The 15,264-nt window shown below is 44.0% G+C and overlaps 2 protein-coding genes across 9 annotated transcripts in view; both read left to right on the top strand.

The window, feature by feature from the left end:
- LOC311008356 (zinc finger MIZ domain-containing protein 1-like) overlaps positions 1–11,775 on the top strand; it is a 100,801-nt gene extending 89,026 nt beyond the window's left edge. For 4 of the 8 annotated variants that reach the window (XM_084001982.1, XM_084001984.1, XM_084001987.1 and 1 more), the window contains 18 exons: positions 1,818–1,953; positions 2,354–2,471; positions 2,620–2,837; positions 2,950–3,151; positions 3,379–3,654; positions 3,743–3,925; positions 4,050–4,127; positions 4,218–4,386; positions 4,489–4,630; positions 5,629–5,839; positions 6,096–6,201; positions 6,293–6,453; positions 6,544–6,611; positions 6,717–6,785; positions 6,870–7,114; positions 7,220–7,383; positions 7,749–8,036; positions 8,127–11,775. In XM_084001982.1, the coding sequence (XP_083858108.1) occupies positions 1,818–1,953; positions 2,354–2,471; positions 2,620–2,837; positions 2,950–3,151; positions 3,379–3,654; positions 3,743–3,925; positions 4,050–4,127; positions 4,218–4,386; positions 4,489–4,630; positions 5,629–5,839; positions 6,096–6,201; positions 6,293–6,453; positions 6,544–6,611; positions 6,717–6,785; positions 6,870–7,114; positions 7,220–7,383; positions 7,749–8,036; positions 8,127–8,234 (2,942 nt within the window). In that variant the 3' untranslated portion in view covers positions 8,235–11,775. Of the gene's footprint in view, positions 1–1,817; positions 1,954–2,353; positions 2,472–2,619; positions 2,838–2,949; positions 3,152–3,378; positions 3,655–3,742; positions 3,926–4,049; positions 4,128–4,217; positions 4,631–5,628; positions 5,840–6,095; positions 6,202–6,292; positions 6,454–6,543; positions 6,612–6,716; positions 6,786–6,869; positions 7,115–7,219; positions 7,384–7,748; positions 8,037–8,126 lie in introns of all 8 variants that reach the window. The other 4 variants (XM_084001983.1, XM_084001985.1, XM_084001988.1 and 1 more) reach the window with 2 other exon arrangements.
- A 583-nt stretch (positions 11,776–12,358) lies between these two features.
- Positions 12,359–15,147, top strand: LOC311008366 (peptidyl-prolyl cis-trans isomerase A-like). The gene is made up of 6 exons (XM_084002005.1): positions 12,359–12,610; positions 12,830–12,860; positions 13,173–13,261; positions 13,339–13,435; positions 14,112–14,187; positions 14,768–15,147. Exons 1-6 carry the CDS (start codon positions 12,458–12,460, stop codon positions 14,901–14,903), a joined length of 582 nt encoding a protein of 193 aa, XP_083858131.1. The 5' UTR covers positions 12,359–12,457; the 3' UTR covers positions 14,904–15,147.
- Positions 15,148–15,264: the final 117 nt, after the last annotated feature.

Here is a 15,264-nt window from a genome sequence, read left to right on the forward strand (position 1 = left end):
CACTCAACCTTTCCTCTCTCTCCCTCTCTCCCTCCCTCCCTGTGTAAAATGTGCTGTGGCCGCCCGTCCTTGCATGTGGCAGCAGGGTGGATCTGCCTGCGAGGACAGCCTGCACTGTCTGCTGTCATATTGACGTGGCTTTTTTTTTTTTTTTTGCGCGAACCGCAGCTGAAAATCACCAAGCGCTCCGTTTCACCCCCTCCACCCTCGCTCCTCGCTCCTTAGACGGCGTAGAAGTGCTGTGAATCATGAGAGGAGGTGGATGCCCTGCTCTTTTATTGAATCCACATTCCCTTTCTTTCTTTCTTTTTTTCTGACGCTGCAGAGAGAGGCGCGAAGGAGGCAGGCAGGGGGGGGTCTTTTGTAGTTAGCACAGTACAAAAACATGCACTGCAGATGAAAAGCATATGATTCGATCAAACGCACTCCGTGGTGGCTACCTAACCAAGCGGTAGGTAGGAAGGTGGAGAAGAGGGAAGGGCTGGAGTTCATCTGCAGGCCCCGAGTGAACCCTAGTGGCCAAGAGCTGCAGTGACATGCAGGATTTGAAGCAGATCCGTTATATTGCAGCATAAAGATTCCTCCTTTTTGCTTCTTAATGTCAGAGATTTCTAGAGAACCAAATAGTAAGGTGATCCGTAGGAACCCATAGTCTCAAATCAAGCTTTTGATTTCCTATTTATCTGCACTGCAAAGCCTTTTTGCATCTTGAAATGTCTGAAGGTGAGGTGCTTCACACCTGGAAAAATGTACATTTAAATTGAAGGAAAATTGAAATTTGATGTTATAGTTTAGAAAAATTTGTATTTCAGAGTAAAGCCATGCTTGCTGTTGGATATTACTTGGGGCTTAGTTGTAGATTTTGTTAATCCATTGCAAACAAATGTATCAGTATACATAGAAAATGAACCTGATAGGGAAAAAAGACAATCACAGGCATAAGTTACATAGTGAAGACTTATGATGAACACTAGCCTGAAGATAGTGCCAGTGCGGACACAACAATCTATAGAATGCTAATTATGAATAGAGCAAATTGCTATTAAAAGAAGAATGATATGGAGTAAGAATCCTTCACTCATTCGGATTAAGTGACGCTTAAGTCTGCAAGCAAATGCAGTTTCTGTTCCCCCCCCAGAGAAAGTCTCCTCCTCATTTCCCAGTACATAGAAGTGAATCTAACTGCAAATCGCTGAAACAGAAAATGTGACCGACGGTAAACGGGCAGCTAATGCGTATCTTGCTGCTAGCGTGGATATAAGTAATACATTTAACCTCTGCGTGCCTGTTCCTCATTCTTAAAGTGCGATAAACTTAAACCCGAATAAAGGTTCTCATATCTTCAAAAGGGAAACAATAAGATTAGATGTACACCACAAACCAACTAAAAGATAATACTGAAAAGGTGCAACTGCACTGGAATACAGTCTTTCAGAAAAGGATCACACATTGATTAAAATGTCATTATTAACTTTTATTATTATTAGTTCTCATTTAGTAGTATGCTTCACTGTTTAATGCTATTACATGGACTAGCAGACTGTACACCTCCTTTTGGAGCCTTGCCTGGACAGGACTCCCGGATTTATCATAGGGTATATTGCACAAAGACCTTGCATATCATTTTGTCAGGCCATTGCTTCTTTCTTTTTTTTTTTTTTGCAGAAGCTTTTGTTCCTAAGTTTCCGTCCACCCTCCTCTCCTCACGTAATCAGATTTTGCAGGTTTCTGCAGCGCTTGCAGTAGAGGGCTGTTACCTCTGCAGCTATTTCTCACTGGAGTCCACTGATACACTCATTCCTCTGCTCTCTTTCTAGCCCTCCTGTCTTCGTGGTGTGAGGAGCTGGGACGCCTCCTCCTCCTCCGTCACCAGAAGAACAGGCAGAACGAGCCTCCGGGAAAAGTGCCCATGCAGCCCCCCATGAGCTCCATGAAGCCCGGCCTCTCACACGGGTCAGTGTTCACACTGCTGCGCTTTTTGGCTTGTGTGCGAGGTGTGTTTGTGTGTGTGTTGGATGTGTGAACAGACAGACCGGGCCCTCGGGGAAAGCCCTTCCTCTCCGCACGAAGCCCGGTGTTCCTTATGGATCAGCGGCCAGACAAACTGCCAGACTGTTTGTAGCACAGTCAGTAGGGACAAACAGTACCTCGCCACCCCTTGTACATGTAGGTAGTAATTACAACACCGCGTTTGTGCAAGAGGAAGGACATACTTGTCATTTATAATCCTAATATTGTCTTTTCCTATCGTTTGGCAAAATGCAAAGTATACTTACTATGACTGCAGCGTTTGTGCAGTGACGCAGGGACACATTTGACTTGCCCATCTGATTTGTTTTTTATCCGCCCTCAGCAGAGATGGGTCCTTTCCCTACGACTCGGTTCCCTGGCAACAGAACAGCAATCAGCCTCCGGGTTCGTTGTCGGTGGTGACTACTGTCTGGGGCGTGACCAACACATCGCAGAGCCAGGTGAGAAGCGTTACCTGTCCGACAGAGTCAAAGTGTGCCTGCATTTGAGGCTCTAACTGCAGGAGATCAGCAGCCACGTAGACCTGTTTGTTCTTCCTTGTTCTTCCTCCCATATTCACATGTGTATATCTCTCTGTATGTCCAACAGGTGTTGGGGAATCCCATGGTCAACAACAGCAATCCCATGAACCCTGGGGGCAACCCTATGGCTTCAGGTATGTCCGGTAACAACCCAGGGATGAACTCTCCGCAGTTCCCTGGTCCCCAGCAGCAGTTCCCCAACAAAGGCAACTCCAACCAGGCCTACATGCAGCAGGGCATGTATGGACGACCCAACTACCCTGGAGGAGGAGGCTTTGGTGGCAAGTAAGTCATTGCAATGATTCGATTGCTTAAAAATAATTAATCCTGACAGTAAAAACGATCGCACTCCTCCAACACAAGCTCATTTCCTATAATGTGTTGCCCGTTGCTATAGTTACCCTGGTGGGCCTAACGCTGGACCTGGAGGAATGGGCATGCCTCAACACTCCCGTCCGCCGTCAGACTTTACCCAGCCTGCCGCTGCTGCCGCCGCCGCCGCAGTTGCTGCTGCTGCCGCCACAGCAACCGCCACTGCCACGGCAACCGTAGCCGCCATGCAGGAAACCCAGAACAAGGACATGAACCAATACGGACCGGTAGGACAAAGCAAACAACTGATAGCACCTCACTGACTTGAGTTGATTTAGGGTTATTCGTGAACGAGAGTCATCCAATGTTATGAATAATTAGCTGGAGTAGTAGCACATTTTGCTATAGCAAAGCTAACAGGCATGCATATTTTTCCATCTCTCTTTATTTTGTTACTTGCCACATTGACAGTCAACTGAACAAGATGGTTGATTGAACCCATTTTGCCTTCCAGATGAGTTCCTCTTTCCAGATGGGGCCAAACCAGGCATACAACAGCCAGTTCATGAACCAGCCAGGACCCCGTGGCCCTCCAACCATCCCTGGGAACATGGGCGCTGGCATGAACGCGTCCAACATGAGCGGACCCCCCATGGGAATGAACCAGCCCAGGGGCCAAGGCATGGGGCCTTTCGGGGCCCACGGCCAGAGGATGCCCCAGCAGGGCTATGTTGGACCCCGGCCTCAGGGCATGGGTCTGCAGGGCATGAAAAGGCCGTACCCAGGGGAGGTGAGTGGACGTGAAGTCGACACTTTCACATTCAAGATTGTGCTCTTTTGCTGTTTGCTGAATGTTTTTGTCATCTCTGCGTCCGCAGCCAAACTATGGTGGGCAGCAGTACGGACCAAACAGCCAGTTCCCGAACCAGCAGGGGCCCTACCCCACACCCAACCCCTCAAGGCCGCTGCCCTCCCCCAACTACCCCAGCCAGAGGATGCCAGGGCAGCAGCTGCAAGGCCAATACCCGCCACCCAGCGGTGCCATGGGCCAGTACTATAAGGTGGAGTAATACTGCTATTCACACAAAATGATCTCATTCCAAAAACCCTTCAGTAAGGAGTTAGCAGCTGTTTGGTCCAATTAATAAAGGTTCATTTGTTCATGATTGTTTCATCAAATTACAGCAAGAGCCACCGTTTAATGGCCAAACGAATAACTTCTCTGGGAGCGGATATCAGTACAGCCAGGGTAATATGAATGGGGTAAGTCCAATTTTGTTTCCTCGCATTATCACTCTCTCGGTTGTGTTGAACATTTAATTAACTAATTGCGTCCAATTGTGTTCAATATAGCCGCCTAGACCGGTGGGTAACTACCCTCACTCCCCGGTGCCAGGCAACCCCACGCCTCCGATGACCCCCGGAAGTAACATCCCTCCATACCTGTCGCCAAATCAGGACGTGAAGCCACCGTTTCCTCCTGACATCAAACCAAATATCACCGCTCTCCCGCCCCCTCCAGGTCAGTCACTGGAATTGGTCCAACAAAGGATTGTTAACGGTGAATGTATCCCTGCGAAAGTTCATAATAGTCTGACCATGGCTCCTTCTTCAACCAATGTAGCCAACCACAACGAGGAGCTACGCCTGACGTTCCCAGTGCGAGACGGGGTAGTACTAGAGCCCTTCAGGCTAGAGCACAACCTGGCTGTCAGCAACCACGTCTTCCACTTACGGCCCTCCGTACACCAGACGCTCATGTGGAGGTAAGATAACACCAATTCCCCCCTTTTCCAGTGGGCTTCTTCTGAAAATTGTAATTTTAAGGTATTTCCTTTCCAACAAAATGTTCTCTGGCTCAGTAATACGGCTTTTCAAAAGAGAGACAAGTGATTAATGGGACAAAGAGGGAACTGTGGTTAAAGTGGTTACGCTTCTTGTAGAAATACAAATATTAATTTGCGGGAAAATACTTTGAATCCCTGGTTTAGTTCCTGGCTGTTGGTTCTCGGGGCTCATAGTGTATGTTTTGGGACCATTTAGCCAAAAAGCCCTAGAAGTAATATCCCACGGGGCACTACTCCAGGGTCAACACTATTACATCCTGACATGACCAGCCTTGTCTATATACATACAGTACAAGCCCCATTAAATACTAAGTCAGTTAGCATTGACAAGGAGAGGAGTGCAAGGAGAACCTATTCAACACATTGCTAAAAAAAGACGGATAGTGTTTTAAAGCCCAGTTCATATTTGCAACCGTCTGCACGAAACAATGATGTCGTTTCTTTAATTGTGCTTTCTGGTCTCTCTGATCGTTTGGTTCTCGAGTCAACGGGGAAATTAAAGAACTAGTGGGTATTCTTCAATTGCTCTTAACCTTTGGCGAGCAGATTGAAAAGGTTGTGCAGTCACACGGTCTTGCTGTTAAGCACTTTTTAAAAATAAATCATACGACCACTGTTCCCAGCTAACTTAGAGAAGGTCATTCACGCATACATTTTCTCTGATTTAGATGATTGTAACTCCCTTTACTCCCTTCTCAAGCCAAAGTCGCTCTCTCCCGTCTGGAGCTTAGCGAGAGTCTTGCAATGAGGATTCTTTCGGGTTCCAAATTCTGGGACGGCCTCGTCATCACTGGTGGTCTGTTTTCTTTGGAAGTAATGGTGTGGTTGGAAAGGAAACAAACATCAGACTGCGGTCGTCTTTTACGTCCCACAGAACACTCCCTCACACTTCCTAATGAATGTCTTTTCTGGCGCAGATCGGACCTGGAGCTGCAGTTTAAGTGCTACCACCACGAAGACCGTCAAATGAACACCAACTGGCCGGCGTCGGTCCAAGTCAGCGTGAACGCGACGCCGCTCACCATCGAGCGGGGCGACAACAAGACCTCCCACAAACCCCTGCACTTGAAACACGTGTGCCAGCCGGGACGGAACACGATCCAGATCACAGTCACTGCCTGCTGCTGTGTGAGTACACAAGTCTGCAGAACTAATACAGAGAGGTTTATACAAATCCAGACGCAAGAAAAAAGTAGTTGCCAGGTAAATAAAAGTCAGACATTAAAACAAAATCTACCTGCGGATGATATTTAATGCTAAAGCTTAAAACGTAATAAAAAAATGATCCGTCGGGTTGTTTATTTTGCTCCTCCGGATACACATGTTGAAAAGTAATAAACTGAGAGGATGATGGTGATGGTGACAGTGTTGTTTCCTCTCGCAGTCGCACTTGTTTGTGCTGCAGCTCGTCCACAGGCCCTCAGTTCGCTCCGTCCTCCAGGGCTTACTGAAGAAGAGGCTTCTGCCTGCAGAGCACTGCATCACCAAAGGTATACAAAAGGTCACGTTTGCCACCCTGATGTCCCGATCCTTCTCACAGAGTCCTTACTCACACAACATTTCTCTCCCCCTGCCTCAAAGTTAAGAGGAACTTCAGCAGCGTGGCGGCGTCGTCGGGGAACGCAACGCTCAACGGGGAGGACGGCGTGGAGCAGACGGCCATTAAGGTTTCCCTCAAATGTCCGATCACCTTCCGGCGAATACAGCTTCCTGCAAGAGGACACGACTGCAAACACGTTCAGGTAAGCACTGTGGGGACAAACGAGGAGGATCTTTAAAAAAATAATGTACTGGATAATTAATGTGACTTTTGCTCCTCTTGCTTTTTGCAGTGCTTTGATTTGGAATCATATTTACAACTCAACTGTGAGCGGGGGACATGGCGATGTCCTGTATGCAAGTAAGTGAATCCAACTTGAATACATAACAGTATTTGTAGTTTTTGGCTGTAATCCACATAATTTTGTCTGTCAGCATTTTAAGGCCTGTGTTTCTCTCTCCTCAGTAAAACAGCGTTGTTAGAAGGACTCGAAGTGGACCAGTACATGTGGGGAATATTGAACGCCATTCAAAAGTACGTTGAAAACACAAAATTTGCCTTTGCGTATAAAGTATTACATCTTCTTGTATCCTAACCATTTCGTCTGTATTTCGCCAGCTCGGAGTTTGAGGAGGTGACCATTGACCCGACGTGTAGTTGGCGGCCGGTGGCTATTAAATCTGACATCCACATCAAGGAGGATCCAGATGGACCGCTGGCCAAGAGGTTTAAGACTATGAGCCCCAGCCAGATGATCATGCCCAATGTGATGGAGATGATAGCTCAACTCGGCCCCGGACCGTCACCGTACCCCTTATTATCGTCTCAGCAAGGGGGCAACAACAGCGAATACAGCAGTCAAGGTAGGACACACACATACAGTTCTCTAAGAGACAAAGTCATGATACCTCACATGCCTTGATCAACATATTCTAAATGGTTTTTCGTTTTTTTTGTGTGTGTGCTAGGCAACAGTTACCAGGGGCACGGGAACTTTGACTTCCCTCACGGCACCCCTGGTGGTACGTCGATGAATGATTTCATGCACGGTCCCCAGCTGTCTCACCCACCTGACATGCCCAACAGCCTGATGACCCAAGACAAGCCACTCTCACACAACATGGCCGACTCGGTGAGTTCCCCCACTCGTTTTTATCAACTCTCTCTGTCTTTTTATCACATTTCTTCAATATATTATATGGGTATACTATTTGAAAGGGTGCTATATGAATCAGGTTTGTGTGTGGAGTGCAGACACACTAAAGAAGCACACTGAGACCACCAGAAAATATACATTTTTGAAGTAAACTACCATGCAGAATGAAAGTAGGAAACAACCCTAAAAAGATACATTTCGTAACAAATACTTAGCTTTGGCTTGGTTTACTGTACATTTTTTTCTGAGGTTCACCAGAAAATTAAAATGAGTGTTATTAGACATATTCATGCGTAATTCAAATTAGTATTAGCCTGAAGATTTCCCGTGTCTCTCTGCAGATACCTCACTCTGCAGGCAACGACCAGTCGCATGGTCCTCTGCAGAGCTTACACGCGTCTCCGCACCCCGGCAGCCAATCGGGACAGCAGCTACACCACAGCGGGCCTCCTCAGCCGTCGCGACAAGCCCCGCCTCCTCAGCAACAACAACAACAACAGCAGCAGCAGCAGCAACAACAACAACAGCCGCCCGGCCCCAACAGCCATCCCCACGGCGACCTGGCCTTCAACCCCTCCAGCAGTTTGGACAGCCAAGCAGGGTCGGACATGCCCGAGCCATCCTTAGACGTGAGTCCCAACAGAACGGCGAAAAAAGCATTTCAATCTTAAATGTTCATTTTCGATGCCTAACTGAAAATATCCCGCCTTTTCTTCCAGCTTCTTCCAGAGCTCGCTAACCCGGACGAGCTGTTGTCGTACCTGGATCCGCCAGACCTCCCCAGCAATAGCAACGATGACCTTCTATCGCTCTTCGAAAACAACTGAGGCAATTCAGACACACATAAAACTTTTCTGTCCGCCTGCAGTTTCCCAGAGAACCCAGAGTGGTTGCTCAGTACTTGATAAACACAAAGATGCACTCCCTTTCTCTTCTTCCTCTTGTACAGTTTTCATTGGCCAGCACAGATTGACTGAAAGAGCTTAAAACTCCAAGACAAGGACGGGGGACGTGGCCCGCCCCGCGGCGATACTTTTGAACTGTGCAGCTATACTCGGTTGATTTTTTTTTTAACGCCACACACAGGTGTATGTGTGCACATTAGGAACGTGTTGTCTTTTTTTTTTTTTTTTTTTTTTTTAATTCATGTTTTGTTTCCTTTTGAAAAGAAAAAAGGAATTCACTGTAAAAAAAAAAAAAAGAAAGAAAAAAACCTGCGCTATCTGGCCAGGGTGCGCTATGTCCGTGTTGTTATTCCAAACTGAGAGGTCACAGCTTCCTGTTGTCACAGCTCCATTCCCTGACTGGTCTGGTTAGCCGCACTGTTTTTTGTTCACCACACATCATTTAAAAGCACAAGAGATTTTGGCAATGCAAAAAAAGAAAGATCTGTCTTCACCAACGATCGGGTCGGTTAGATTAGCGTACGTCTGTCCTTGACAAAATGTTGTGTTTTTAGAGAATCTTTTCGCTCAACATTTAAAGTTTTTGGAGGAATAATCGGCTTCCACTTTGACTACAATTGTGATACATACATATTTTTGTCAAAAAGAGATATACCTGCTTTTTCAGTCCTGAGGGTTTGACTGCTGAAGAGATTTCGGCCTCACTAAATGGGAAAGAGTTTGTATTGCACACCACGACTAGCACTACATATTGTATAGTTATCAGCCTCCTGTGCAGAGGAGGGATTTTAATGGAGAGGTACAATATGAGAGATCTGGGTCCCTGTTAAGATCCTGCTGCGTTTACTGCTTCCTGCTACGACTCCTTCCATGCCGTCTGCTCCGCATGAGCCCCGGTGTCGCCCCGCGTCAGCATTTTTTGCAACGTTGCATCTCTCCCTTGTTAAATGATGTGCTGTTAAAGTAGTCTACAAAGTGCATGTGTGCCAAGTCCTCGTCTAGTGCTGTTCCAAGTGATGAAAAAAAAAAAAAAAAAAGATAGTGTGGTTTTTTATCAGTTGCTGTTTCCACGGCTTTTTTTGTTTTGTTTGTTCGTTTGTTATGATTTCTGTCAGATTTAGAATGATTTATTTAACACTAACATTGAAGGGATAATGCTGATACCAGCGATACATTTATCATGTATCTGCTGGATATACTGTATTATGTTTGTTTGTTTGTTTTCTCATTTTTATTTTATTTTTTTGTTGTTTTTTTTTGCTGCATAATGAAACTTTCTGTAAGTCTTTTTGGGAAACTGCTCAACATCACCAAAGTTCGAGGGATGAGAATGGAGATGTTTGTGTTTGCTGCGGTCCTGCGTGAGTGTGTGTGTGTGTGTGTGTGTGTGTGTGTGAGACTGTGGTTGCGTGTGTGTGTGTTCCTGTTCCTGCGATGGGAGGAAATATTGATTTCAAAGATATAGGGGAGGACAAATACAGTTTATCCATCACTGCTGTTCAAGAAGTGGTTTTTAAAAGCAGTATTGGTGCAGAACCTTTAGCCACATTTTGTTTTCAATTTCACTTTTTTGGAGAAGAGTGCTGTTCAGTATGCAAATGTATTATTTTTTAAGAAATGCTATTGTACTGTAAATATCATTGTGAATATTTTTGTATCATCTTGAATAATGTTTGTTGATCATTAGTCGTCCGACCTAACAACGTATGCTCCCAGACTCCCATCTAACCACTGACTTTGTTTGTAACCAGCATACGACGGCTGTCTCGCCTCCTCGTTGTGTGTGTGTGTGTGTGTGTGTGTTGGGGGGGGGGCAGTCCATATGTCTCATAAGCTATTTGCTGCAGGTCGCCGTGCTTTCTAGTCACTTTCCTCCCAATGCACTCCGTCTCACACCTGTCGTTTATAGACAGGTGTCCCATGTTTATGTGCCCCCCCTCCTCCTCCCTGCATCAGCTCACGGTGATTGTGTAGCACCCTTTCAGTTTCAGATGTCAAACGCAATATTTTCTTTTACGCTCAGATGTATTTGATTGGAAAAAAAAATGTTGTCTATTCATGATTTTACGTTAACATTTTATCAGTGATACTGAACAGTAATGGTTTTTAAAAAAGATGTGGTATCAGCTGGCTTCGGTGTAATTAGTGAGCTATGTGAATATCATAATTGTTGCTAATTGTCAATACACAGTGGTATTTTAAAGATATATCACAACCATATTTTAAAGAAATTCATGATATTGTTTATATTTTTGTTATAGAAAATGTGGCTTTTTTTAAAAGCACGAGACCATATACATTTTTATCCCCTTTTTTTGTTTTTGGTAAATTGTTTTTGTACTGGTTTTTCTTATTAATCTGTAAGGCTAGAAATCCAATTTCTTTCAACTGTAGCATTGTGCTGATTTAACCACCCGGATTGTATGTAAACATTATTTTAAATGTCATTTAAGAAATATTATTTGTTCCAGTTCAGCACACTGACATGTTGTTTCATATTTATGTCACAAAGAGACATCAAATCAAATAATCCCTATTTTAATGATACACTGCCACATTTTCAGACTCAAAAACTTTTGATCAATCCCACCATGGAAGTCATCATCATTTCATATTTTGTTCTCGCTTTCAAGTGAGCCAATTTGGTGTTTAAGGCAGAACCCCAAATCTGTAGTTGCACAATCACAATAAAGGGCCATTTTTCTGGGGAAAGTTGTTTAAAAAAAAAAAAAAAAAAAGGAAAAAAATACAGAGAGGAAGGGCACGTTCAACCTTCTGGCCTGCAAAGAATGTTGAGGGCAAGGCTAGATCAAACGTCCCAAGGATGCCTGTATATATGTAAATGAATATAGAGACATGTGAACAGAAATGTATTCATTTTCCCTGGGAATGTGCATTGTTTCTTCAGAATAATAAAAAGCTTGCAACCCCTCTACTGGAAGTGGCTGAATATGGAAAATGAAACTTGTTAGTTAGTGTCTGTGGATATCTGGCGGCATTTTGTTCCCCCCCTCTGTAATATACTTTCACCTCTTTTGTTCGGGGAAACTGGGACAGCTATGTTTTACATGTAATATTTAGCCTAAGTGTTCTAGTCTGTCACCTGCATAGGTGCTAAAGCTAAAAAATAAGGAAAAACTCCCCCAAGGTTACAAAGAAAATCGCTCGGAGGGGTGGGAGCAAGGCGGTGGGAGGGACAGGTCCAGAAGATTGTAACCAAATCCATAGTTTGTACACTTTTTTGATATCATGAGCGGTTGGAAAAATGATACAATCTAAGGTGATTCATGCAACGTGACCATTGTCTCTATTGTGTACATTGTATGTACAATCATTTCATATTCTAAACTGGTCAGAAAATAAAGGAACTAATTGTGATTTTTAGTCTTGCAGAAACTGTATGTAGTTAGATGATGTGACAACCTAATATTTATCTAATAAATATGTATTCAGATGATACCTGCACGTCACTGTGGTCTTGTCTTTTGTGCACTTGCGTCGTAGTCGGAGGATTTAGACCTGCCTAACTCCCGCGGGCTGTCTATGCAAGCAGGAGGTGTAAATTATGGGTATCACATTTTTAATGACTAGACCTTAAGGCCATCTTGTCCCTATGTGGAAGTGATATGAGCCCACGTTAATTAACACACCAGGATGATGGAGACATTGCAAACTGGTTCATTTGGGATGACTTTGAGGAGATGAGCAGTCACGTGACATGCATTATAATCATTTATATTGTTAATACTGGTTCATCGTTGTCTGAACAGAGTTCAACCCTGAGGTCTGCAATCTGTGCGTGTGATTTTATTATATATATATATATATATATATATATATTTAAATTTGACTATATTTATAAATGCATTAGTATATAGGAATATATGCTACATACAATAATGCATTTAATAAATATAGTGTGCTGCGTTCTGTTGGTTGATATTTACACAAATGTAATGCATTGTACCATGTGGCACGTGATCGCGTTTAATCTCGCGAGATTATACCCGGCGCCGGAAATGTCCTTCCGGTTGCGTAAAGAAAACTTCCTGCCTGCCAGTCTCCCATGCGTGAGCGTGACACTTGCTCATTATAGCGGACCCGAGCCGAGCCGAGCCGAACCGAGCCGCGTTAGCTTGTAAAACATGTTACTTTTATCAAACCGGGTGAAGCTATGTTCTCTGGCGTTCACCGCCGCGCGCATGTACAGCAGCGGACCGGCAACTGCCAACAAGAACCCGACGGTTTTCTTTGACATTGCCGCGGACAACCAGCCGCTCGGCAGGGTAACCTTCGAGGTGAGATACACACAAAAAAACCTGCGTGTCTTTTAACTTATATTTGGTATTGTTTGCTTTTTGACTGAATAAGAAAAAACACTGCTGTCAAATACCGAAAGAAAATGGTCACGTGTCCTGTCACTGGGTTTCACCGACGGTCGTTGAATGTCAAAGTTGTCCAGAGAACAAACTGTTCACGGCTTTGACCCTTAAGGCGTTTGTGTTTGTGTTTTGCAGCTCAACGCGGATGTTGTGCCAAAAACCGCAGGTTAGTACAAGCATTTAGCATTTCCACCTTAATTCCCACGGAATGCAACTTCACTGTTCACACGCAACTACACCTCAGAGGGACATCTTATTATGCATTTACAGTGAGAAACATGTATTTCCACATTTATTTATTTATTATGCACTTTTTTCTGAAACTATTGTGTTTTATTTAATTTTTTATGGACTGAGAAAATTCCCCTACTATCTTAGTGTCACATTAAAATATACATATTTTTCCTGGGATCCCCCATCGTTCCTGTGTCATACATGAGGAAACCACTGACTTGTGATAATTAAATCATTCTTGCAGAGAACTTCAGAGCACTGTGCACAGGGGAGCATGGCATTGGTTACAAAGGATCAATTTTCCACAGGGTGATTCCTCAGTTCATGTGCCAGGTAGGCTTTTCTCTCTTCCTTTATACGCCGTCCTGCATAATAGCTGTTGCAGTGGACTGATATCCTATCTTTTTCAGGGTGGAGACTTCACTAACCACAATGGAACTGGAGGGAAGTCTATCTATGGATGGAAGTTTCCAGATGAGAACTTCAAACTGAAGCACACCGGACCTGGTAATCATCCCCGTTGTGTTTCACACTAGGATAATGGATAATTTTGCAGAATTAATTCCCGTTTTCTTTCGTACATTCAGTCAGTTTTTATTCCATTCACCCAAATTCAAAACTCAGTCGTTCCCCTGATTCAACAAACAGGATGCGGCTGCACAAACTGCAGGATTAAGACGGTCAATTTAATCGCTACAGAGCATAATGAGGCTTAACAGCACAGTTGGACAATGCATGTATGGACTAAACATCACTTTGAGAAGCTGCATTGTTGTGGAAGTCAGATGTATTATAAACAAGGCTGATATGTATTTTAGAGTGACAACAGAAGGAATAAATTAAATATTTAACATGACTTAAATGTCTCAAATGATGTCAAAGCCACATGGTGCCCTATTATGCTTTTGCAAGAGGGCATCTCCAAATTGTATAATTTAATTTAAATACATTCCTTTTTTTTGTATTACTCGTTTTCACCACCAGGTGGCAGCATTACACAAATGTTTTTGTGCTCTGTTATAAGCTTGGTGACGTTTTAGGTGATGAGGAAATCTGTTCACCCCAATTTTCAATCCTTTGTTGCTCAGGTGACAAGCATGTGTTGTTACAAGATAAATGCATGACCTGTATTAAAATTATTATTATTATTATCTAATTATATTTTTTTAATGCTACATTTTAGGTATCTTGTCAATGGCCAATGCTGGAGCCAACACCAACGGATCCCAGTTCTTCATCTGCACCAGTAAAACAGAATGGTATGTGACAAACACATTATTATAGCTACTATATGCTTTGTTTGTGGTTATTCTATTACGTTTCACTTTCATTGCCCTTTTATAGAAAGTTTGACATCTCTACCGAGCTGTCTGGAAAAGGAAAGACCCTGTTCGATGAGCAAAACTGAACAAAAATAACATAATAAGCGAATAGTTGTGGTGTTTCAGAGGCTCCTAACTCAAAAAGCGTCTTTTAATAAATATATATATATTTTTTTTAAATACTAGATGCCATCCAGTTGGGAAAGTTTGGTTTACCATCCAACCTTAAAATTCTACCCCCTCAGGGAGGCTATTGTTTAAATGCTGGTTCAGAGGGTTTTCCCCCACCCTACTGGGAATACAGTTCTTGTTGGAAGCTGTGATTTCTTGTAATGTTTTGACATGAACCCCCCCCTAAAAAAGGATATGTGAGGGTTTGAATGATGACCTGAAATAGCACATAGAATAGAGAAATGGTGGCATCACCACCATCAGAGGAGTCAAACCTTTTGGGTGCACCATGGATTGCCTCACAGTCCGGGGCAGAGATAATAAACCTCTTGCTTTCTTCACTCAGGCTGGATGGCAGGCATGTTGTCTTTGGCCGCGTGACGGAGGGATTGGACGTGATCAAGAAAGTGGAGACTTTCGGCTCACGGTCCGGGCGAACCTCCAAGACGATCACCGTCACGGAGTGCGGAGAGCTCGACTAGGGTCTGAGCGCCGGGACACTGTCGTCGTCTCCTGCTTGTCATTTCAACGTGAGGGTCCGAGAGAAAGAGGGGTCCGATCGCTGCCTGTCTCCTGATAGATGGAGAGAACATGCCATGCCCTAAAATGTGAACTTGTATATGAGAATACTAAATTCCAGCTTCTACTGTATTCAAAGGGATGTGAATACATTAACATGCGGTGAAAGTTAGTTTGCAAAAAATAAAAGTAATTTTTTTTTCTAAATACGTGATCTTCTTCTCGCCATCTGTTTTTTTTTTTTTTTTTTTAATACTCCATGACCGAGGCTGTTCGAGTCGAAGGTGTGTCCACTTATCGGGGGAAGGCGAATGTTTTATCACC

The sequence above is a fragment of the Eutrigla gurnardus genome (genome assembly GCF_963514095.1).
Source record: "Eutrigla gurnardus genome assembly, chromosome: 22".
NCBI classification, from domain to species: domain Eukaryota; kingdom Metazoa; phylum Chordata; class Actinopteri; order Perciformes; family Triglidae; genus Eutrigla; species Eutrigla gurnardus.